The following is a 24,263-nucleotide window of genomic DNA, read 5'->3' as shown; positions in this document are numbered from 1 at the left end:
TTTGATAGTTCAAGGGAAATCCAAGAATACATTTTTTTTTCTCACCAGGTAAAAAAACGTTTTTTTTGCACCACTAGTAAACTAAAATCCACAAAATCTTAATAAAATATATTATTAGGTTGATTTCTTATTTATAAAATTTTAGTTGCTTAAAATTTGCCATTCATCATTTCAGTTATTAGGAGCAAAGGGGACACCAGACAACATGTTTCAACAAAACACTTGAAGTTTTCTAAGGTGTGACCCAAAATGTTATACAACTTTTTAGTTAGCAGCAGAAAGAAATATTAAACTAAAATTAGGTATCATATCAAAAGACCTGTTACAAAAGTTTCATACATGAAGTCGGGGATACTAAGATTTACAACTTTATACTTCTTTGGATAGTAATCACAAAATTTTGTATGTTAACCATTGTTTATACCCCAACAATTTCAAGTCTTACCACATAAAATGTGAAAGAAACATAAGTATATGGGTCATACGTGTACAACGGCTGTGTGATCTTGTATTACACAGGGTGCAGCAAGCAATGTTGTCATGGTAGTTCTTAATGTGCACCCCCTCTGAGCCTGTGTAGCAGCTCAGTTGATATGAGCGATGGTACCAGTATGCCCAGGGGTCGACCACAGGTCTGTTTTTTTAGCCTACCTTCCTTGCATCTTGTTTGACTAATTCAGTTGATCTACCAAATGCTTTCGGTGTACACATAAAATATGTTAAGAAATCTTGTTAAATTTACTGCATTGAACACAACTAACTTTCAGCATGTAAAATATTAAATTGATATTTGATACATATCGTAACAACAGTAAATGTGCTTTACACAAACAATACTTGCCTGATCATAAATCTCCAAATTAAACCATTTGTTAAATCTACAATAATCAAAATCGATGATAAAAAAATAAAAAATCAAATTCGTTATAAAAAAAAAACACATTAAAAGTACAATATAAAATGGCAGTGCAAGGTTGTAAAAACGCAAATTGACACACAAAAAAATTGAAAGCACCAATCTATTTGCTGTGTTTGGTCAATAAACTTAGAAATAAATGATTTTGTAAGGTATTTCATTAGGTCAGGTGATCTAGACTACTTTTAGGCAGTACCGAAAATATTTCTTTTGTTTGTAGGCAATTGTCACAAGCCCATATCGCCAGTTCTTCTGATTTCAGATACTTGTATGCTTGTTCAGTTAGCCCAACACAAGTTCGATGGTACCAGGTTTGGCAGCTTGCCAAACAGCAAATAACTTCTTCGGAAGATGAGGTAATGTCAACAGAACAAGACTTGCAAAGTTGCGGTAAAGTGGGAAGCACAGAATGTGGAATAATGTTTGTTTCTCCTGCACTTTTATCCTGCTCAGATTTTTTAGCTTCCAACGCTGCTTTTTTCTCTGACTTTTTTCGTGACTTGGCACTTGGCTCGCTCGTTTTAGGTGACTTGCCTTCTGTTTTGTTGGAGCTGGTGGAGTTTTTTCTCCCTGTTGTGTTTGGGGACTGCAACTGAGCCGGAGTAGGGCGAGTAAGGGCTTTCATTTGGCCTGTGTTCCCCAACATATGGCCCTGGTTTCCACTTGATACCATCATACCAGGTCCCATGTTCTGCTGATCAATCATCATCCCATCAGCACCGGGTGAACCAAGGGGTCCCATAGATCCAGGCCTTATGTTATTCATATGCATTCGTGGTGAACCCCTAAACTGTGGAACACCCACTGGGCCAGCATAGTGGGGCCGATTTATGTTGTAGCCATTACCAGGCATGTTAGGATTAGGGGGCATATTTGGATGATAGTTTGGGTGAGAGGGCATTCCATTGTTTGCATGCATTGGTCCCCAACCACCAGGTCCATATGGTCTCATACCACGAATGTCCCCTCTTTGGGTCCAGCCTGGGTAAGGACCTATTCCCCCAGCAGGAGCTTGTAAATGTACCATATGTTGATTGGGAAAATACCCAGGACCCATATTCATTGCTGGGGGGTCATCGAAAGGGTTTGAGGCGACAAGGTGTGTTGCAGAGGGGTTAGGGGGTGGCACGATATCTCCACCACCATTGGGTGATGTAGAACTTGCTTCTTTTGAGATAGAAGAATTCTTTCTTGATTTTTTAGATTCCTGGTCTTTCTTTTTAGCCATGTTGTTATGTTAATGTTATAACACTGTACAGCAATGAAAACACCTGTTAAATTTATAATATGTTCATGTTAAGGTGTTTTTTTATTATGTAACAGCAGCCTAATTACCAAATATTAAAAGAGGAAATTTTTGGAAAGAGTTTTTTATTTGCGCTGCCAGGACCAGACGCGAATCTAGGAAATTTGTTGGACAGGTGTTACTTTCATAACAAAACCTACAACGATGTAATCGAATCAAGAAAGACACAAGGTGTCTTATTCATTTTATTTAGGTTGCCCAAACTTTGGATTCGTCCCTGGCCAGGACTCTACTTTGACTAAACTTTTCTTCTTTTGAACGAATGACTGACACCTAAATTTCGCTTCAACCAAAAATGGCAAAAGCATATAGCTTGGCCTTTAAAATTGTTTTTCACAGCCAACAATGGCAGGGCCAGCACCAGTGGCAGAAGTAAATAACAAATTGTTAAAAATGCAAACTTTAATGCTCTCTGCTATAGAAATATAGGCATTTGTCTAGAATTCTACCACATTTTTGTATTTGGGTTTATATTGCTAACGTTATTTGAGTTATGCTGCAACTTAATAGGTTGGGTGGCTCAAGCATTAATATTAGGAAGAGGCTAATGCTCAGTTCGTCCGTTAACGAACTGCGAAATTTGCAAAAATACAATACGATTTATTGCTAAACCGGATATCCGATTACCGAAGTTTAGTTTTCAAAGTACTGGTAACAGCTTTATAGCAATAAATCATGTTGTAGTTTTAGAAGACCAGTTACAGCGGTGCGACTTTCAAAGTTCAGTAAATGGGTGGAAAAATTCAGCACTGGTCTAACTTTCTACCAGAACAAACAAACAATATGTGGGTTAGGGTGCGGGTTGGTAGGTTAAGAAATATTATAAACAAATAATCTTAACCCACCCTCACCCAAACACTGACCGACACCCTAATCCAAATATTGTACTTCTTAGTTGCGAACTAAGGCGCTGGTGACTGGTCTAGAAGTAACAAAACGAGTTTACAGTAACGAAACGGTCCTATAAAAGTTCTAAATTTAAAGTTCGGTAAATGGCTACAGAATTAGTTTGGGTACTGATATACAATTCTACCACATTTTCGTTCAGGGTTTAATTTTGCAAACATTACTTGCCTAGGGTGAGAGTTAGCGTTTCTTTTTTTTCGTACAATTTGAATTTTTGTTTCGGTAATAATAAAATGGGTAGGTATCTAGACCAGTGCCATAATAAACCCCTTAACGAGCTAATTGTCTGTTGTATGTTTAACATCCAACTGAATAAACTAACGTTTTTAGATGCCAACTTAAACTTAAAAAAAAGCTTGCTAAATCTATTTGAACTTACTTACGGTGGATGAAAAGTGCTCGCCGCTTATATATTTCACCGCTAGCGGCGCTTTTCGTAAAAAAATTAAACGAGACAGTTAAAAAACTGCAATATAGAAGTGGTTCCCAAACTTCTATAGAAGTGGTTCCCAAACGTTTTTGTTTCGTGGCCCAAATTTGTTTTATAAAGCACTTCGTTACTCGCCATGTGTCGTAAACCTTTTTGTACGCCCTTTTTTAGATCATTATATAAGATATATCAACCTATGGCTAAATTACATACAGCGAAACTTGTCTGTCTACAATTCACACCTACATAGACAATTTCTCAATGAATGTATGATTCTAACAATAACTGAATAAACCCAGGCTGATTACCTCTAGCGCATTTTCGGATTGGAATTAAATATCTCTACCAACAGGCTGAATTAATATTTTTAACTTCAGTGCTGTTGTTTCTACAGTGTTAAACGCCTAGCGAATAAAAACCAAACCTACTCATCGAGGCATTGATGTACGGTACCGTACTTGGTTTCTTTAATTCGTTAGTCTATGAAAAAATATTTTTCGTTTTTTTTTTCTATATTTCTCACCTCTAATGATGGCTAGTGCACATTGATGAACAACAGCTGTCGAATGATTGAAGTATACTTTTTGTTTTAAGTACGGTATCTGTCTTTGATTCTAATAACATTAAAAGGCGGCAAAAAACGTTTGTTTGGTTTAAAAACGGATCCGCCCCTGGTGAATTCTACTGAATAAAATAGTATTTTGCTCCGGACAGCATGCAGGTGATTTCAGCAGGCACCACAGACAGATATTTTATTATAAGCGGAATCTTTATTACCTCATACTTTTCGCCTCATCTCCTTTTTGTCTTTACTAGCACACAAAAACAAAATATAATATTGCAGACTTTATTGGATTCACACAACGTTTGAATGGGACACATATCTACAAAACACACAAGGCCTAAATTACGCTTGCAATCTGAATAGCGATATGGTAGTAGCGCACTTCACTGTACAAATGTACCATCCCAAATAACAACCTGTTTTAAGCATCACCAGGCCACTAGAAGTTCAATCGATCACATTCAAACAGATACACACAATTTGGTTGAATTACAAGTATGTTGACAAAACGGTTTACCACAATCACTTATGATTCTAAATCTTGTTTTCTTTTAACGATACAACACCGCTTGAACCAAAGTTAAACACGTTACTATAGAAAGGGGCAATAACCTCAATAATTTAATAATATCGGTTTCTGCGAAAATTGTGTGAAGAAACAGTGCTTTTTTTAACAGGGTGACATGGTTAAACGGTTAGTAAGTCACGCGTTTTAATTTGATTTCCCCTTACACTGCGCGTCAACACGAAACAACATCTGTTAAGCATTTACAAAACTTGAACTATTATCACTGCAACATATTTCCTATACACAATTTCCCTTTACCTTAGAAAAGGGAAGCAATGGTTGTTCAATTTCTTTTCCGTGCGTTAATAAACATTTTTTCTTTAAATAAAATACGCGACCAAAGGTTCGACTGCAATATAAGTATATTATTGGTGTACATTTTAAACTTCATGGCACTCTATTAACGCTTTAAACACTTTTTTTTGACGTCACTCCCATGACATCACAATGACGTTGAAGCGAGCAGTGACGATTTTGAGGTTGATAACTTGCGAATTAGGTACGGCAGCTGGCCGCCATTTTAGTTTTAAACGGGTCCCCGGTTTGGTGGTCAAGACTGGTGGCTGCTGTAAAGAATAATTTTTATTAACTTTTGTTGCTAAACAATCTAAATTAGTTTTATATAGTTTTTAAATCAAATATTTTATAGCAATAACTTCTTCCATTTTAACCAAGTTAAATTTTTTAAGGCTAAAAAAATGTGAAAAAAATACTTTGTTTTTTAATCACTGATACTGCAACCTAGATTTAACTATAGCCACAATTCAAGCAAATGCCTTGATCGCAAAGTGCAAAACTAGCTTAAAATAAATAAACACCAACAAAATATAAAATCACCTTAATAACCAGTCAATGGCAGCACTGAGGTTTCCATTGTTAACGACTAATGCCCGAAGGTTCGCTTCGCGGTTGAAAAATCCCATCGAAGTAAGTTGTTCAAGCTGAGTTTGAAATCGGGTCTCCGGGTTCACCTGAAAAAGCAAAGAGCGATTTAGGCAATACAAGCGGATTTTTTTATATATTTTTTAAACAAACTTTAAATTAAAGAACAAACACTATTACCATTACCAAAAAATGCAGGTCAAAATGTAACGCTTTTTTCTACTTTTTAATCCCAGTTAATAAACTTAACCCCACACCAGACTTGGACAACTAGATTTATTTTTGCTTTTTAAAATTTGATTAGAATTAGATTTAGAGCATTTGAGTTTTCCCGAATTATCTCAGAAATTTAGAATTATTAAATTCGACAAAACCAAAATGTAAACTATAATTTTATGTACAACTGCATTTAATTATTCAAATCAATTTAATTTCACAATTTATTCTTATAAACACGTGGATGGTAAATATCTGTGTGCTAATTTTTATATGTTTTAGCAAAGCCTATGCTTTTCGGGTGTAAAAATCACTAACAAGTCTTTCCGACCGAAGAGTATTAATTCCAATTATTTGTTTTGAATGAGTGAATAAAAATGCCGTTGAAAAAAGTAGCATTTTTTTTGTAAAATCCGAATTAGATTAGAACTACAATTAGAGCCCCACAAGCAATTCACAAACTAGATTGGAATTATAAATAGTCGAGTTTTGCTCTAATTTATTAAATTAGATAACTAGAATTATTTAGTTATCCAAGTCTGCAACTCCACACAGTACATATTACACACCTGCGGTGTCGTGGAAGCGGGGGCACCCCCTGTGCCGAGACTTTGCAGCATCTGACTGAGCACGTTTGGGGGAATCACCGGAGGGGTTGCACTGTTGGTGCTAGACTGGGTCGTTGTGGTTGTGGTCGACGGGGTTGTACTTGAGGTGTTCAAGCCGGTAGCTGTTGCGCCGCCAAACGGCCCCATCAAGCTTCGAGATAAGATAAGAATAGATTTCGGCTAAACACAGACAGTCAGACAGCCTCGTCAACAACTCTCCATGACTCGTATGAAAAATGGTTTTGGTTTTCCCCGGGACTGCGGAGTCGGTTTAAAACAACCCTAGTCCGACTTTAGACACCGAATCTATCGAGTCCGGGTTTTGCCTACCACCTTAGCGTTGTGAACATTGAATCTGATTTCTGCTCAACCCTTACAACTTTTTGTGTAAGATAAGAGTAAAATAAATCCAATTATAACTTCCTACGTTGTGTCGAGTTGGTGTGTGTTGTTCCAGTTCTGTTTATTGTGACATTATAGTGAATTACCTTCTGAAAAATATTATAGGGGTGCCGCGACCATAAAAGTTTGAGAAACACTGCCATAAGCCTTCGAAAGGTTTTGCGAAGACGCACAAAACCTTTCGTGGTAAACCTACTTGGGCATGACACCGGGAGCTTCTTGTTGGAGGGTCTGCATTGCTTGTTGCATCTGCATCATGGCTTCCATGGCTCGCGGGTTGGAGTAAAGGGATTGCATCTGTGGGGACTGCATTTGCTGCAGAATCTGGGGCATCATTTCTCGCAACTGCGGGTTGTTGGCGAACGCCGGATTTTGCGACATTAGCTGCGTGCGACAGAATTAAAGTTACGCATTTCGTTCTTGCCCTTGGTGAGAACGTTGTTTAGATCAATGTGTTACTAACTGCTTGTTACAGGAATTATACGTAATAATTTAACCAGACAACAAGGATATCTTTCATATCAGACCGCAACCACACCCAACCCTAACATGTACACCAGTTTCTGAAAAAAAAACCTATTACCTAATTTACAATGATTACAAGAGGCAAAACACTACAATCTTTCAAACAGATAAAAACAGTAAAGAAATGCGTGGTTTTATAGGTTGGGTAAATAGATTTTGTGTTCAAAGATCTTTTAAAATACATACATACAATTTCTAACTGATACAATTATGTATTAACACTCAATATTAAAGAACAGTAACTTACAGGAAATCAACAATATTCAGATATAATTTGAAGTTGTATATTAGGTTTTTTAAATTGCAATTAAAAAAAAAGAAAAACTAAAAAAAAGTCACATTTATTTTTTTCCTGAAATACAAAACAAACCTGTGCAGCAAGATCAGGATTGTTTGTCAAGCTTTGCATCATAGTTTGCATGTAAGGTGCGTTCATCATACTTTGCATCATCTCAGGGTTGCCTGTGATTTGCTGCATCAGGTTTTGCATGGCAGGGGTGTTGAACATGGCTGTTGAGATGAAATTGTATAGCATAGTAGCTTATATACAAAAATTAATTAAAAAAAACTTTCCAAAAAAGTTTTTGATTTGTACAACTAATAAGAATGCAAGGAATATATGTGCACTTTAAAACAAAACAAAGAAAATTGTTTAGCAAGTCCCTATGCATACTTAAGATTCTATATTAGCATGAATATTATAAATTTGTTAAATATATAGTCTATAGGATATCCTAACGCTTGAATCAAATTGAAACACATAACTTGATTGTATCAGGAGCAGTTTAAGGAATCTTTGAATTAGAGAATGACCGATTTCACATTACGAACCGATACGAATACCCAATTTTTTACACTTATATCAACCTATACGCGATATCAATACCGATTTATTTTATATATCTGGGAAATGTTTAAAAAATAAAATCCAAATACCATTTAGTTTATATACATTTAATTATTAAACCAATATTTTAAATATTAACTTTATGTGATGCTTGTTGTTTGTTGTTCAGGCAAAATTATATCTTATTTTTGTACTTAAATATCAGCCAAAGTATCAGCCTACATTTGCGGATACCGATATATTGGTAGAATGCCAAATATCTGCTGATATTATCGGTTAACCAATATATCGGCCTATCTCTACTTTGAATTATTTATTTTCTTATTTCTTAAGCACTAACTTTTAAGGTCTTCAGCAGAATCTAATTAACCTTCTAGACAGTTGAGGCTAAGCTATGAAAACAGGCAATCTTACTTCCATGAGACTGGTTAGCTGTAGTTGGTGTTGTGGTGGTTGGGGTTTGGGTAGTTGTCGGGGGTTGTGTTCCACCTGAGCCACCCCACGGGTTTGGAAGGGGTGAAGTGTTCTCAGCGTTCTGACTGCCTTGGGATTCTTTATGTCAAGTTTACAACATTTTAGGCTTTAAATTATACAAGTAACAACCTTACTATTTTTTATTTTAACTTACTATTTTTTATAGTATATAAATGTTAAAATATATAATCATAAATATTGCTCAAATTTGTATTACCATAAAAATAACTAAATAATCCAAATAACAAAATGGAACCAAATATTTTTATTCATGTGCACCTAAATCTCATGGGTTCTTTTTATACATTAACTATTTTACCGAAACAAAAGGTGTAGTTTGTCTATCTTTTATAGGGCATAAGTATACCACCTATTTATTACATTTTACAGCACGATCTTTCTAACTCTAATCCTATAAGGAGGTGGTTTGGTTTGAACAAGATAGTTAACAGAAAATTATAAAATGTTTTTTTCTGACCTCCACTGTTTTGCACAAGTGAAGCAAATGGGTTGGGGTTGAATTGTTCTTGAGCGGCGTTTAGCATTGGTTCTTGCACATCTGTGTACAACCTGCGAAGTGCGTTGTAACCACCAGGGATGCTCTCCAAGTTGCTCATGGCTCTAAACATACAAAATTCATGATAAATATTTAATTGTGGCTGACACAGTCTATTGTCTAACAGAAATTTACAAATATTTATCTACACTTATAAGTGTATATATGGATTTTGTTGCAACATATAAACAGAAAAAACAAAGAAAGTCTGTCAGGCAAAACTAAACGCCCTTGACATTAAACAAAGTTCACATTCTTAGTGGCCACAAAATATAGCTGTAAAATAACTATAAATTCTTAAACGACAAATTATGACAATACAGGGTATGTTGTCATAATGAAGCTGGCTCATAAAAAACAGAAGTGGGTTATTGTTACCGGTCCTGGTTTCGCATCATTTCTTGAAACATAGCTGGGTTGCGAGCTAGTTCCATCGTTTGGCGCATCAGCTCTGGATTATTCAACATATGGGTGATTTCAGGGTTGCGCTGATGAATAAAATAGAAAACACAGTTTTAAGATTTAGACTAGAAGAAGTAATACCCTTGAAAAAAGAGTACAAAGTATAATTATGTGTATTAAAAAATGCTTCAAATAATATATATATAAATGTTGTTGGGACATTAAGCAATTCACCTATATATAACAATGTTTTACTTAAAAAAGTATATTGCTATCAAATAATTTTTATTTCAGCTTTTTTATGACATTAATAGTCACAAGTGCATTTGATAAAATATGATCATATTCAAACCTCCATAAGGTTCTGCATCTGTGGGTTGTTGGAGATCATTTGTCTCATTACATCAGGGTTTGACATCATACTCTGAACAAATGGATTCTCCATCACCTGCTGCAGCGCCTACAGTGGGATATATCGGTTTGCATTACTAGGGAAGATTCTTATTAGGATTTTACCATATGCACGATGAGGTAAAGTACTGGTTGAATACTCTGAATAGTTTATAATAGTAAAAGTTGCGTAAATTCGTATCCAACCACCTGAACACCTTCATATAACAATAAATGACAATTATACTAGATTTTTAATTTAATATGTTTATATATGCATTTTCATCTAAAATACACACTACACATACATACACACAAAAAATACACCTAAGGTCCAAAATATAAGAATTTGTATTATTTATGTTTAATTTCTATTGAAACCGTGAAAATGTAAAACATTAGGCTATTTAATTGCCCACAAAATGTGTTTCAAAACAAATATAATGCAATGAACCTGTGGGTTTGACATTAATTCTTGTTGCATCCGTTGTTGCATTTCTTGCAAGTTTCCTGAACCCATACCACCCATTCCACCGAGCCCAGCCAAACCTTCCAGACCACCCATTCCACCTGGTAACATCATTGAATTTATCATTTCACAATAAGGTAGCAAAATGCTAGTCTAGCCACAAATATTACGACTATTGTTATTGAAGGCAAACACAATCAGGGCACGGAACGTTTTCGTTTTTTTAAATATTTTATCTATACATAAAATTTGGTCGAAATTTACAGAAGAAAATATTGTTATTGATCTGTGGATCTGAAGGAGTATTAATTACCAAAAAATTTACGTGCAAACTGCTGTAAATTCAAAACATGAATATTGGGAAAAGAAACTTTTTCTTTAATACTGAGGATATCTTTAAACATAAGGCAGCAGGATGAAAAAGCGATAGATCGCTTATGTTAGAGGTCTCCAAGTTGTGGGTCACGACCCCAAGTGGGGTCGCCTAAAATTTTTCTGGCTATATTAAAATTCTTAATTTAAATAAAACGTTCTAAAATAAATCATTTTGGTTCACACATGTAGCTACAGTTCTCTGGAAATGTGTATAATTTACGCATATTCGCTCGTGTTACTAAGTTCCAGCAGTATTATATATGAAAACAAAAATGGGGTTGCAATGTTAATTCTGATTGCTTAATAAAAAGGTTGGAGATCACTGGCTTATGTAACAACTCACCAAGACCACCAAAAGGAAAACTAGGCGGTGTTTGAGCTGGTTGAGTTGGGTTTGCTGTCGAGGTTGGTGTAGGAGTTGTGGAAGTAGGGGTCGGATTTGGTGTGGAAGTTGTTTGGGAACCTTGTGCTGGTTTTGACTTAATAACGAGGTGGACAGTGTGTGCTTCTTTTATCTGGTGTACATCCAGTGTGTCTGCATCTTTTAGTATTTTTCCAGCAAATATGAGAACAAGTTGCTCGACAGATGACTTGAACTTTTCAGAAACCTTTGCTTTGAGCTGCAAATAAAGTCACCAAATTTCTAAATGGCCCAATGTGGGAGTACAGCAAGTGCCTGTGAGTTTTTTTTAACAAACGAAACCTGCACTTTCCATAAAATCAAATATGTAACTAGATTTTCAGCGCTAGTCTAGAAACCAAATATTTTTTACAGTAACATAACAAGTTGTTAAAATTGAAATTGTAAGGGAGAAATAAGATGGGAGAATAAATATAATATTATTAATTAACCCACCGAAACTCAAAAGCTAATTCAAACCCTAATACAAATAACTTTAGCAATATAACCCCCTGGATAAAAGTGTGGTTCAATTCTAGACAAGCGCTAAATTTTCTCATGTGTTTTAATTATCAAAGATGCACTATAGTACTTTGGTGCACACCTATTTTTTCGGAACTGGTAAATGGCACGCAAGAAAATACCTTAAATGCCAATATAGAATGTAACTTTGTAAAGTTCACCTATTTATTAGTTAAATAGTACCAAAATTGAAACATAAAATTTAATGGTGAAAACCTACAGCAAGTACTGTGATGGTTGGTATAACTTCAAATTCTTGTTTTTCTTTTGGTGTTTTTACTATAATCTTGATGGTTTTGGCTTCAATTTGTTGTTCAGGAACAGTTGGTTGTTCTTCTTTGGTTGAATCAGCCATTTTTCTTAAATAAGTACTTATTTAAACTAATTGAATGAAATTTAGTTTATATGTTCTTTCTAATCTAAACATTTAAATATATTTTATCGAAAAAAAAAACATATTTTGGAATTATGTAAATCGCGAAATTTTATCCTATATACAAAACATGTCAACTCAACATATTGAAACATAATAAAAATCAAGATAGCTTCACATTAAACGTATTTTACAAAACAGATAAAGCGTATACTGTTTTGTTCATCAGTATAAAAGGCCTTTCACTTATTATTACTTGTCTGCAACATTTCCTTAACGGCCTAGTTTTACACACGAAACTAAGCTTCTTTGAAATATGACTGGTTCCGATTTTTTTGTTTTAATTTTCGTCCATTTGATTTAAGACAGCAAAAACAATAAAACCATTTTTTTTAGATTTATGTTTGTATGAAAATAAATTCATTCAAACACAATAATTATTTCTTCGGTGATTTCTGATTGCACGTTAAAGTAGATTCTTGAGCATGACTAGTAATATTGAATACAGTGACGAGGCAATCGAGCAATAGTTCTCGAAACTCGCACTTGTGTTTTATATTAATTAAAAAAAACAAAAAAGTAATTAACAGGTATAACATTCACTCGTTTGTGTGGCACCTTTGCGACATAAATGCGAAAAAGTTTTTAGTTGCATAAATCTTAAATACACCACATAGGCCTAGTATACGTGCCACTATTCCACTTTATATCCAAACTTATGTCAGGTTCGAGCTAACATTTTTTTCAGAAATCGGTTTAGTTCCTATTTCAGTTTAGAGCGATTTAAACGTTCAGGTTTAGATCCGTTTTGATAAAAGTTAGTTTTATAAAGTTCCGGTTTGAGTTCAATAAAAGTAGACTGGTCTGGAATCCTATCACTTTTTTTTAGATACTGCGGCAAAACTCAGTTGTCAAAATTTAAACCCAACAAGTCACAATAAGGCTGGTTAAATTTTTCAAAATTTAAAAGCATCTTCTCTATATAATTGCACAGGGGGTATGATCTTGCAAGTTGCGACACCTGGCATTTTTTACCGCAGGTCAATGGTCGTTAGCTTCATGTATGCATTTTGCATGAATTTAAAAATATGTAGTTGCATTTGCGATACGTTTATGCTAATGATAAACACACCTTGAGAAAGAGCCAACACTCTTCTGTACAGTGAGAGAAAAGAGAACCCGTTTTATGCATAGTGCGACGTCTAGCGGAACTTTAAACATAGCTAATATTATCTACTTGAGCAAAATTAGACTCCTTTTCAATTGCATAAAACAGATAGATCCGTCCCTCTCTGGTATTATAATAAAATGCTACGTGTTTTAACATAACATTTATAGTTAAAGTTTTTTACGGCCCGCCTGGAACTTGCCGAGTTTGGTTTGGCCCGCGACTGAGAAAAGTTTACCGACCATTTTAAAAACGCCATTACTTCAAGCAATGTGTACATTTAAGAATGCGTTACGTCGACTTCTAATTAAAAGTTTTCTTGATTAACCTTTAATGAGGTCACGGTATCAGAAATCTTTGTGACGTCATCTTAAAAAAGGCCCAACATAAATCTGGATTTGCCCCTGCTTGCTATGTGCGGCCCGCGTACAATCTGCGAAAATGTTCGTTCAGCCGTAACGCCATTGCTATAAAAAGTCGCCCTTCCATTAGGAACCTGGGTGATTTGCGATTATACCTGAAAAAATAGACTCCAAATACTAAAAAGCTAGTTATTTGTACATAACCAAGCTCAATAATATTTTTAAAGAAACACCATTTACTATTATCCATTTCGGGGAGGGATTCACCAGACCATACACCCAAACTATATTTTGGGCCAAGGCAACAAATTATCTCGCAGGCGCGAATCTAAGAATTATTTTTATATTTGGGGGCATGACAATTTTTCAGAGATGACGTCACAAAGCTACGTCATAACGAGAAGCCACATAGTTACGCCATAACGTGAAGTCACAAAGTTACGCTTACGTCATACGGTAACGCCACAATGTTACGCAAAAATGTCAAGTCACAAAGTTACAATTAAACGTGACGTTATAAAAAGTAGCCCGGACCTTATGAACATCAAACAAGGCACACATTTCGTTTATTTGGGTAAAGTTTCAGATTGCACAGGGGTTACTTTCAATACAAAAGCTATAACAATGTAATCGCGCAAAGCGAAAAACGCTTTACTTATATCGTTTAAGTTACCCAAACTTTTACTTTCGATGTTGCGATAGGACATAGGCTACGACGCCTTTTTTTTGATTAATACAATTTTATCAAAATGGGCTAAGATATTCTAGCAACATAATTAGATACGCGTGAAATGCGCAAATTAATTGCATTTACTATTACCATGATAAAAAGTCTGCCTTTTGGGTGTAGGCCTAGGCCTACTCACCGCACGTAAAATACATTTTGAGATTACCCGTCTTGTGGAACAGGAAATCGAGAAATCGTTGTTTATATTTTAGAAGACTATAAAACTGAATGTTTAGGAAATTTTACACTAAACGATAATTTATTAAAGCTAACTTTAGTTTTTGTTGTATATAGTTATTTAAATATTTCCTTTTCTAGCGATATAAAACAAGGTAAAAAAGTTCAAAATAAAATAGATACTAACCGGCCCGCGATCGTCAATCTATACAGTTGTCCGGTCCTTTAGGAAAAAAGTTTGCTGACCCCTGGACTTATGCTTTCTAATTGAAGCTGCGAAGCAAGGTTTCCTTCAATATAATCCCTTCTCAGACAGGCTATAGGTTAAATCATTCCCGCTATTCACTTATTTCGTTGCGTCGGGTTGGGGCCGTTTCTGAATTATGGCTTTACCAAACTTCTACAGCAGTGGAATGTCAAATTTGGAATAGTGAAAAGACGCAGCATGGCTTTTATTCTTTGTGTTTACAAATGTATCGTCTTAAAATATATTTTAACCTCAAAGCTAAAACCACTCAAAGCCGTAGAACTTGCTTTGGCTCTTCTTTACCATGGAGAATAATATGGAGGAAATTTTATTGATATCGGAATCTTTTAACAAGGACAAACATGTCGTGATTTTAGGATGATATTACACGGGTTTCGAGAATATGGACCAGTGGTTCTCAACCTTTGTAAGCATCTAAGTCAAATTTGAACAATCGTTTTCAAAAAAGAGCCGCAGAAAGATTAAGTAGTTCATTAACAACAAACCACATCAAAAAAGGCAAAATGTTTTCCATTTCCATTTACTCTAAAACGTCATATTTTCTTACTAAAGAAGGCAAGCTTCTTTGAAAGTTGTTTTATGGATCGCGATATATGTTATTTTGGGTGGATCAAGTATTTTTGTTTATAGGGGGGCATGGGAATTTTCAGGGATAATTTCACAAAGTTATGTCATCAAACGATTAATATTAAAGCACCTGCTGTTGTCGAGAGAACTCATGCGCAAATATGCTTCTGATAAATCATTTTATTTTTTGAAAATTAATGGGAGCCGAAAAGACGGTTTGAGCCGCGGTTGAGAACCACTGATATGGACTATGGATAATGTCCCCGTGTCCGACTTAAAAACTTTTGCTGATAGCAGATAAGGCCAACAGTGGTGCATGGTAGAATAATTACTATAGTGGAGCACAATACAACACTAAACAAAAATAGCATTTAAAAACATAATAATACCATACCCGACTTCTCGAAAACAAGCAACAGGAATTTCAGTATCGGTAACTCAAATATAGATATAATTTTTATTGGTCCATTATTTGATGGGTTGGTCGTTACTCGTTAGCACATTAGCTAATCCAATAATGCTAATCGTGGATTTCCTGCTGTTACTATTTGAGAAGATATAGTAAAGACATTTTAAAGAAAGTAGCCTATTACAAAAAAGTATAATGCGCCAATTATGTAAATTTACAAATACTTAAATGTTGTTTTGGCTCCCATAAAATACATTATATTAGATTTTCTTGGTATCTTAACTATTTTGGTGTCTCGCCAAAGGAATTCAAAACTTCTATAGATAATTCTGCTGTTTATATTAACGTTGCCGTCGGATGGGTTAATTATTTTTTGAGAATAAGATATCCCAAATAAAGCTTATAAACATTCTCATAAACAAAATTAAAAAGGCGAATTTTCTCGCGTGAATTACTTTCTTAACTCGTCATGAAAAGGCGTAACTCTGTAAGTAGAGCTTATACCAGTGCTCCCATGCGTAAATTTCACATTTCTACAAATGGGCCTTAATTATAACAATGGATTTTTAAATATAGCATAAAAAAGCACCCAAATGCTTTATCACAGGTTTTTAAAGAACTTTTTACAAAATTAGATGTTTTGACCAAAATTTGACAACAAAACAGTATAGATATCACAGTCAACAAAATAACATAAAGTTAAAAACTGGCACAACTCAAGCTGGACATAAAATAAATTAAAATACTTTTGAAAAACATAATTTTTTTTAAAGACTTTTCTATACCCACACTAATTCAAATATATACTTGCCTTTGTTGCAAACCTAAATACGGTTTAAATGTTTCAAAGAAACCATATTTTTTATTTTTTTTTATTTATAGTACAGTACATTTAACACATGCACTTAAAAGTAGAAGAAGTTGAAGTACAATAATTGGAAAATAATAATGTAATGTGTTGAAAAGGGCAAAGTCTGACAGCTTATGTATTTAATAAAAAAGATCACAAGATGCAGCATTACTTTTTCCAAGTTTAATTAAACAAAAATCAATGAACACCTTACGTTAAAACCTAATTTAAAAAAAATAGAAGAAAAATTATTTTTTTCAGATTTCATTAAACACAAAAAACGCCTTTAATCCAATGTTTGAGAGACTGTCTGAAGAAATTATGTAACTTGTCAGTTATTAAAAAGTAAAATTCCTATTCGGGAAAAACTCAACTGTTTTGAAAACTGCACAGTGGTGAATTTTATGGCATGGGATTAACAGATTACTAATAATGGATTTGACCTCAGAGATTTACATATTTTTAAGCACATAAATTTAAATAATTTTATAATCCTATTAAGAAATCAATGAATAGTTTGTAGAGGTATAAACAGGGTCTGGCTTAGGCTGGTGTTTATATCATACTATGGGAAACTAAACCACATCAATTAGCAAGTATTTAATCTCAACAGCAACCATTTTAATTGTATGTACCTTAACAAAAAGGTTTTTTAAAGGCATTTTAGAATTGGTAAGGTGAATGTCTAATTTAAAAACGTATGGTTATTGGGATTTGATAAAACAATTGTTTGACACCAAAACAGCCAGTTTACAGATATTATTACAAAATTTACAAAAGGTCAATTGCAACCAGGTCATGTAACACAGCACAATTTGCTAAATCACTGGTTTAAAGTTTGCCTAATCACTTATAGGATCGCTAAGTGCAACCACTTGTGGAACTTGGGAGAGCGTTTCTACGCCACTAGCACCTTCGTCGATTGACGAGGAATGAAATCTAGGTGGAGATTCACTCTCCTGATTAGTTGACGACGGCTCTGAGGCGCTGTCATGTGAGCTTCTCAATAAACTGTGCTGACGCAGCAATGTGCATTCGCCGCCATCAATAGGGTCAAGGTTATAAATGTACAGGTAACCTTCCTCGTCAGCAATAAGTACGCGCGGCTGTTTCTGCAAGGTTGCAATCGCACAAACGTTTCGCATCCCGTTAAACGGCAGCTTTACGGTTGCAAAATCCCTTCCCTGGCTAAGGACGTCTGACACCTGGGACGGAAGATAGCTAGCAGAGTTTGTTAGAACTTTGTTAAAATATCCCATCCATGACCCACTTTCGTCCACAACTGGGTTCCTGTCTGCTCCAGCCTGTTCCAATTTAAATATGTGGACAGTTTCGGTGTTGCTTGATGCACAAAGAAACATTGAATCAGGGCTGAATGCCAACGATCCAATAGAAACACATCGTTTCACGCCTCTACGAAATTCAAACAACTTTTGTCCATCTGGAATAGAGAATACTCTTATAACAGTTCCTTTTCCTGAAGCAGTTGCTAATTTGGTTGCTGTACTATTAAAGGTCATGGCTGCAAGTGGACTGTTGTGTGCATTTATTGTGCTCACAGCTCTCAATGTAGTTACGTCAAAGATTTGAACTTCTCCAATAATGCTACTCCCCGGATAGGCGAGAAGGGAGTTCTCATTGTTGACGCTAAGACAACAAAGACCTTTGGCGTTACTTGGTGTGTCTCGTATTGTGTGAAGGACCTTCATATCCCTGATGTTATGAATATAGAGACTTTCCTCCAGAACCACAACCAGTCTTAGTCGATTTAGCTTGACAGCAAGAATGGAGTTTGAATAGCTGTAGTTGCAGATCTCTGTACCTTTCTTAAAGTGACATACCTTTAATTTCCGTGGGGCAGACACACTAACGATAGCTACTAAACTGCTAGAAAATAGTCGATCCACCAAACAAATTTCTCTGGTTTCACCTGCATTGTCATAAATGCTTTCCAAATTGTCAACCGAACTTAAAGCATATAGCTGATAGCCCCCTCTAGTGCCAACAGCAAGTGATGTACAATCTTGGTTGAAGTTGGCGAAAAGAATATGGCCAGAACTATTTCCAGGGCCATGACATGCAGCAAGATTATAATTCATTGTGCACATGTGTTGTTGTATGTCACATTTTACTAATCAAACACGTCCTAAAAGGGATTTTCGACTTGCAAAAACAAAAACATGTTTTTATTTTGGGTAAAAAAGCATAAAAACGATCACCAAGCAACAATTGTAACTGTAACATATTAAATGTACAAATTGTTTTTATAATATTTGTTTACTGTGAAAAACATATTAAGTAAAGGTTCTGGACTGGCTTTAAAAAATGTAATATAATTTACTACTGGTTTATTGTTACTCAAAACTAATAAAAATATAAAATGAATTTGGCATCCTATTTACAATATTTGGGTTAGGGTGCGAGTTTGGGTGTGGCTGGGTCTAGTATTGTTATATTCATTATTTAATAATAATAATACATAATCCACCCTAACCCAAATAATGTGGATTCTTGACCAGTGCCATGAATTTTTTTGGCGCTCTTTCACTTATGTACGTGAAAATTAATAAAAACAAAACTTTCTTCAAATGCCGCATACCACAACGCATATTGTTTGGGTTAGGGTGCGGGTTAGCGTTTGGTTGAGGGTGGGTCAAGTTATTATTAATAATAAGCATAACATTACTTGACCCATCCTCACCCAAACGCTAACCCTAACCCAAACAATATGCGTTGTGGTATGCGGTATTATTTTGTTTTGTTTTTTTGCATAACTTTTCTCGTACATAAGTGAAAGAGCGCCATTTTTTTCAAGGAACATATAAATATATTACATTTAAAACTCTGTATCATTAAGTTTAAGTATACTATTAATTGGTAAAATAATTAGGTTGACAGAAATATTGACATGTTAATGAGTTACATTAACTAAAAAAGTAATATTATTTTGACTGAAAAAACTAACACAAGGTAAAAAACAACAAGTAAATATACCTATAATGGTAAAAAATGAAAAGCAAGATTGAATAATTTCTCTGTTTTTAAGATTGTTTAGGTATTAATAATACCTACACATATTTACATCTAAATTTTTCACCTTGATATCCTAATTCACTTCACATGACCATCTGTAGTGGTCTGGCTTAGATATTAGTAATGTTTTGCAAACCAACACATTGTGCGTTTCGTTGTAAAACTCTTGTTGCATAGCACAATGTAAAATTTATCCAATGAGCATATCATAGTTCGTGTAGATTTATTGATGGTTAGTGCAGCGAAATACCCAACTACATCAGTAAATAAAACCAAAACTAAATCTCAAACCAATTTAGCCATATTCCAAAATAACTTCAACACGTCGGAGATTTCTTTGTTGTTGTTGTGACGTCAGAATAAGTTACACGGTCGGTACAGTGTTAATGAGCATTAATAACTAAGATCGTGTTCGAGTTTGACACAAAACTACAATAAACATACATAAACGATTAAAAACAATTTTCGTGTAACCCATGTGGCAAAAATTAATGTGTATTAAACTTTGCATGAGATGTTTAAGCAGCAAAACAAAAAATACCTTGTCAGGTCTTGAGCCAGTTTGTCTTTGTTTGACTGCGTGGGTCATAAACGGAAATACAAATGCAGAAAACAGACACAGAATAACACCCATACACATGTAAGACGCCACCTCGAATGTACAAAAGCAAGATCACGAAGAACAAATGACACCTCCAGGAAAGAAACGCTACATTGTGCTGGATGAAGGCGGCTTGTATAGGTTGCCGAAACGTTGGTTAACAATTACAATTACCAGAGGAGCTGTTTTTGATTTATATTACCATGCCTGGTAGCAACAGTTTATATATTGTGCTGGATATTTTCAAATTTTGCTTAATATTTTCCAATAGAATTGGGGAACTACAGTCAATTACATTAAGGAAGAGGCAGGTACATCTCATCGGAAGCGCAATGCAAGTTATCATCGTTTTTTATTCAAATCCTAGCATTGCCTTTACCTTGCCAAATATAAGGGAAGGCGGGGCAAAACGGACCACTTGAGGGATAAATGCTATATTACGAGTTTCACAAAATATTTTTTGATGAATAGGATATCAACTGAAAGGTCTTACCGGTACTGAAAGTTACTCCTATGCTAAAAAAACACTGAAAGAAGCATACCTTCTGAATCAATTAACTTTTGTTGTCGATTTTTAAACGGGGCAAAACGGACCCCACTTATAAAATACAATTTATGTGCCTTGTTGTGTGGAAATGCCGGATCAAGGATTTGTGTTCAAGTGACGAGTAGAAATTTTCAGAGATATTTGTCACAAGCTACGTCACAACGTGACGTCATAATTTAAGTAATGGTATACATGGCGCCTTTATAGCTTGAAACTATTTTACTAAAGTAAGCCAAAACATACAAAAAACAAACAAAAAAGCACTATACTAAGTACTGGTAGTTTGTCACTCTTTATAAGTTACACGATTATAAATAGGCCGTACCGTACGTAAACTGCCTTATATTTATCTTAATGTACACCAACTCATAAGTATTAAAACTAATAGCAATCGAGCTTTTTTACAACAGATATTGGTAAAATTTATGTTTTGCCTTCCTACAAAACTGATCTAAACATATAAAATAATGTTTTATTATTTAATTTTGTTCAATTTCCAAAATGTCTTACTGAAAGGCTAACTAAAAATACAAACAGTGCATTTTTAGGCTAGTAATAACAGATTAACTTGTGAGGGGTCCGTTTTGCCCCGCTTGGGGGTCCGTTTTGGCCCAACACTATCAGTCCCATGAAAACCTGGTTTCTTTAAAATCGTTCAACTTAAAACGCCAACTGTTTCGGATTAATTAACACACCCTTACCTACAAATTATTTAGCAAAAAAGTAACTCCGTCTTTACTTGAACTTTACTAATAAACGCATCATTTTACTGCGCTATCCTTATATCAATATCCCCCAATCACACTTTCTCCCCTCCCTGGTTTGTACGAAATCGCATCAGTCTGATTTTTGTCGACAAACTTTTTTTCGACGATAGTCACTGTTCAGAAAACAAATATTGACGCTGGCAATTTTGGTTAACGAGAAAGGTGAGGGGTCCGCTTTGCCCCGGGGGTCCGTTTTTCCCGCATTAACCTAATACTTAAAAACATAATAGAAAGGTAAATATTACTCATTTATCAGATTTTCTCTCCACTTGATTATTAGCGTCATAGATACAACAGTTACCGCTCAGTATTTAATAGAAAAGAAGAGTACTCGAAAGATACGTTAAAAGTTTATCTATAGTTATGCTAATCCTGTGGTTCGCACAATCCTTTGTTTTGGATACAAGGCCCATATATGCAAAAGTTGCACTTCCGCCAATAGGTTGAAAAATATTTAGCAGTGAACTGGAATGGATTTATAAGGCGCAATCACATAATATCACATTTCATTTTTTGTATCACTTTCGATCTTTACCCATACCGTCCAGCTCGTGTGAAATTAATTTACTTTAATGCAAAACATGCTAACGTATAAACTAAGTATAAAGCTTTTATTCCTTTAAACATTAAAACTCTAAAATAGTCGTGGCATTTCAATTTTATTTTTTGTTCACATTCGTAACTGTTGCCTAATCACTAAAACGAGGCAAAACGTTGGCGATTAAAACAAATTTGTAGCGGATTTATCATTATTTAGGGCAGGCCATATAAGCAAATATGCCAATGACATGTATGGCACCCATGTTTTATCGCAAGGGTGGAAAAGTAAAACTGCTTTGACGGCCAAATGAAACCACGTTGCGGGGGCGGATGCAAGAGTTAACTTTAAGGGTGGCGATTTGTTTTCAGGAAAATTGCAAATTCTGGTATATAGACCTATATATACTTGATAACTAGGGCGATATATTTTTTGACTTGTCAAAAAGTCAAAATTTTGTCAAAATTTCCTGTTAGGTCAAAATTTGTCAAAATTTTTTCAAATTAAAATCGATTAATAATGCACATAAATCGTTTACAAAATTAGAAAAAATATGGTCAGCTTTTTAAAACTGTCGTGCAGTTGAAAAAAATTGTTTTGAGTTATATTCAAAAATTTTAAATGTAATAAATCTTCATTAGACTTCATTATACGGGATACTCGAGCCGGCGGAATTAACCACCAAGTCAAGGACACGGCCTGTAGTTTATCGCATTAGGCTCAGCTCTAACTTCGTTTTTGCATTATATAGTTGTTTATCTCTGCTTTGGACAAATGTTTTGAACAGTTGTTGCATTTTTTCGCTTCTGATTTGCAATTATCCCATTTCCTATTTCGATAACTATAGGTCTTAGAAGCATTTTCATTGGTTTTGCATAAACCCGTAAAAATAACTGATTTGAGTGATTTGTGTTATGTCAGTAAACATCTAAAACGTGTGGTTGATGACGCCAATAAGACACTTATGTAGTAACAACAATATCAATGTATTCGTTCTAGGTCAAAATTTGTCAAAATAATCGTCTTATTGATAACGATAAAAATAAATACGATGACAATTCTTGGCACTGGGAGGAAGGCGATATTGCCCTTGGCATATGAACTGTGCCGCCATTACTAGATCGGGACAGTCCCAGAGTGCCATATTGCACCGATTATTTTTCGTTGATTTTAGAAGAAAAATTGCCATTCGCTTTTGTGCAGCTGACAGGATGCCAGAAATTCAAAGTACAAAAGCGGAAAATCGTTTATCCAGTTACAACAGTTGTAGATGTGTCATTTAAAATAATCATATCGCAAAGACGTTGCAGATTCGCACAAAATGCATAAATTGCACAACTTTATAAACTTCGCAAAAATTGCATATTTTAGATCGCCCAAGTTTATACACGGCGTAGACGTAGACTATCGGTATTGGCAACAGAAAAAAATTCCCGGAAAGCGGGATATTTCTAATTTCTATCGTTTGTCAAGGTTAAGTTAGCAAAAAACATGCCATATTATACACGGCGCCTTAGGGGTGAAAATATAAAAAAGTTTACACATAGTTACTTTTGAAGAAAAATGAGGAGATTAAACATAGTTCCATGAATCCTTCGTAAGTTTTATTGTGTGTTTCTGATGTTTTTTTTGCATACTTATAGTTCAGGGACACGAACACTATAAACACCTTCACAAGCAAAATAAAAAAAGTCTATATAAAAAGGCATAAGATGAGTTAACAATGTTCCGCGGGTCACAGATGTACCTATAGGGTTCGGTAACCACGCACTTAAGACCGAGCAAGAAGAGGCACTGATCCAAATCCTTAATTATTTTATTTTTTAAGTGCGTCGCTGGCCGCAAATTAAAACAGTTATCACGAGGCGCGTATTTTTCACCCCAGCTTTAGCGCAAAATGAACCCAAGTAACGATTGGCCTTTTCAAAAACAGCCTTTACGAGAAAACGTTTTCAAAATTTAATGGATACCGCGGATTTCTAACTAACCTCAAGTAAACTAGAAACGTTAGGTAATATGTAGTATTTGCCATTTGTGGAGTATAGGCCATTTGCATAAACAAATAGGACCGCATATATTTTTTTGAAACAAATTGCCCGAAAGCGTGCTCTAAAGAT

General features: G+C 34.9%; 3 protein-coding genes across 3 annotated transcripts; all 3 read right to left on the bottom strand.

Moving 5' to 3' along the window:
- Positions 1-773: 773 nt before the first annotated feature.
- On the bottom strand, positions 774-2,177 carry LOC146167545 (uncharacterized). Its single transcript, XM_083389270.1, has one exon. The coding sequence runs from the start codon at positions 2,142-2,144 to the stop codon at positions 1,077-1,079; it is 1,068 nt and encodes a 355-aa protein (XP_083245396.1). The 5' UTR covers positions 2,145-2,177; the 3' UTR covers positions 774-1,076.
- Positions 2,178-4,397: 2,220 nt separating this feature from the next.
- On the bottom strand, positions 4,398-12,174 carry LOC146167544 (ubiquilin-1-like). Its single transcript, XM_083386129.1, has 12 exons — positions 11,980-12,174; positions 11,181-11,457; positions 10,448-10,563; positions 9,956-10,063; positions 9,580-9,689; positions 9,124-9,266; positions 8,586-8,723; positions 7,695-7,834; positions 6,996-7,183; positions 6,359-6,548; positions 5,529-5,662; positions 4,398-5,257 (listed from the first exon to the last, which is right to left on the bottom strand). Exons 1-12 carry the CDS (start codon positions 12,112-12,114, stop codon positions 5,242-5,244), a joined length of 1,695 nt encoding a protein of 564 aa, XP_083242255.1. The 5' UTR covers positions 12,115-12,174; the 3' UTR covers positions 4,398-5,241.
- Positions 12,175-16,546: 4,372 nt separating this feature from the next.
- Positions 16,547-18,818, bottom strand: LOC146167543 (WD repeat domain phosphoinositide-interacting protein 2-like). Its single transcript, XM_083382178.1, has one exon. The coding sequence runs from the start codon at positions 18,766-18,768 to the stop codon at positions 17,503-17,505; it is 1,266 nt and encodes a 421-aa protein (XP_083238304.1). The 5' UTR covers positions 18,769-18,818; the 3' UTR covers positions 16,547-17,502.
- Between the last annotated feature and the right edge of the window lie 5,445 nt (positions 18,819-24,263).

Source organism: Ascidiella aspersa, chromosome 1, assembly GCF_963924565.1.
Source record: "Ascidiella aspersa chromosome 1, kaAscAspe10.2, whole genome shotgun sequence".
NCBI classification, from domain to species: Eukaryota; Metazoa; Chordata; class Ascidiacea; order Phlebobranchia; family Ascidiidae; genus Ascidiella; species Ascidiella aspersa.
Note: the sequence above shows the minus strand (reverse complement) of the source record. Positions and strands in the feature narration are given on the sequence as shown.

What these genes read in the sequence shown, in the direction of transcription:
- LOC146167543 (XM_083382178.1), bottom strand. Translation starts at nt 18,768, where the DNA reads ATGTGCACAATGAATTATAATCTTGCTGCATGTCATGGCCCTGGAAAT.
- LOC146167544 (XM_083386129.1), bottom strand. Translation starts at nt 12,114, where the DNA reads ATGGCTGATTCAACCAAAGAAGAACAACCAACTGTTCCTGAACAACAA. An exon ending in ATCCTGATCTTGCTGCACAG is followed by an intron (nt 7,184 to 7,694) that starts GTTTGTTTTGTA and finishes TGTCGCACGCAG; the next exon opens with CTAATGTCGCAAAATCCGGC. An exon ending in CCGCTTCCACGACACCGCAG is followed by an intron (nt 5,663 to 6,358) that starts GTGTGTAATATG and finishes TTGCTTTTTCAG; the next exon opens with GTGAACCCGGAGACCCGATT.
- LOC146167545 (XM_083389270.1), bottom strand. Translation starts at nt 2,144, where the DNA reads ATGGCTAAAAAGAAAGACCAGGAATCTAAAAAATCAAGAAAGAATTCT.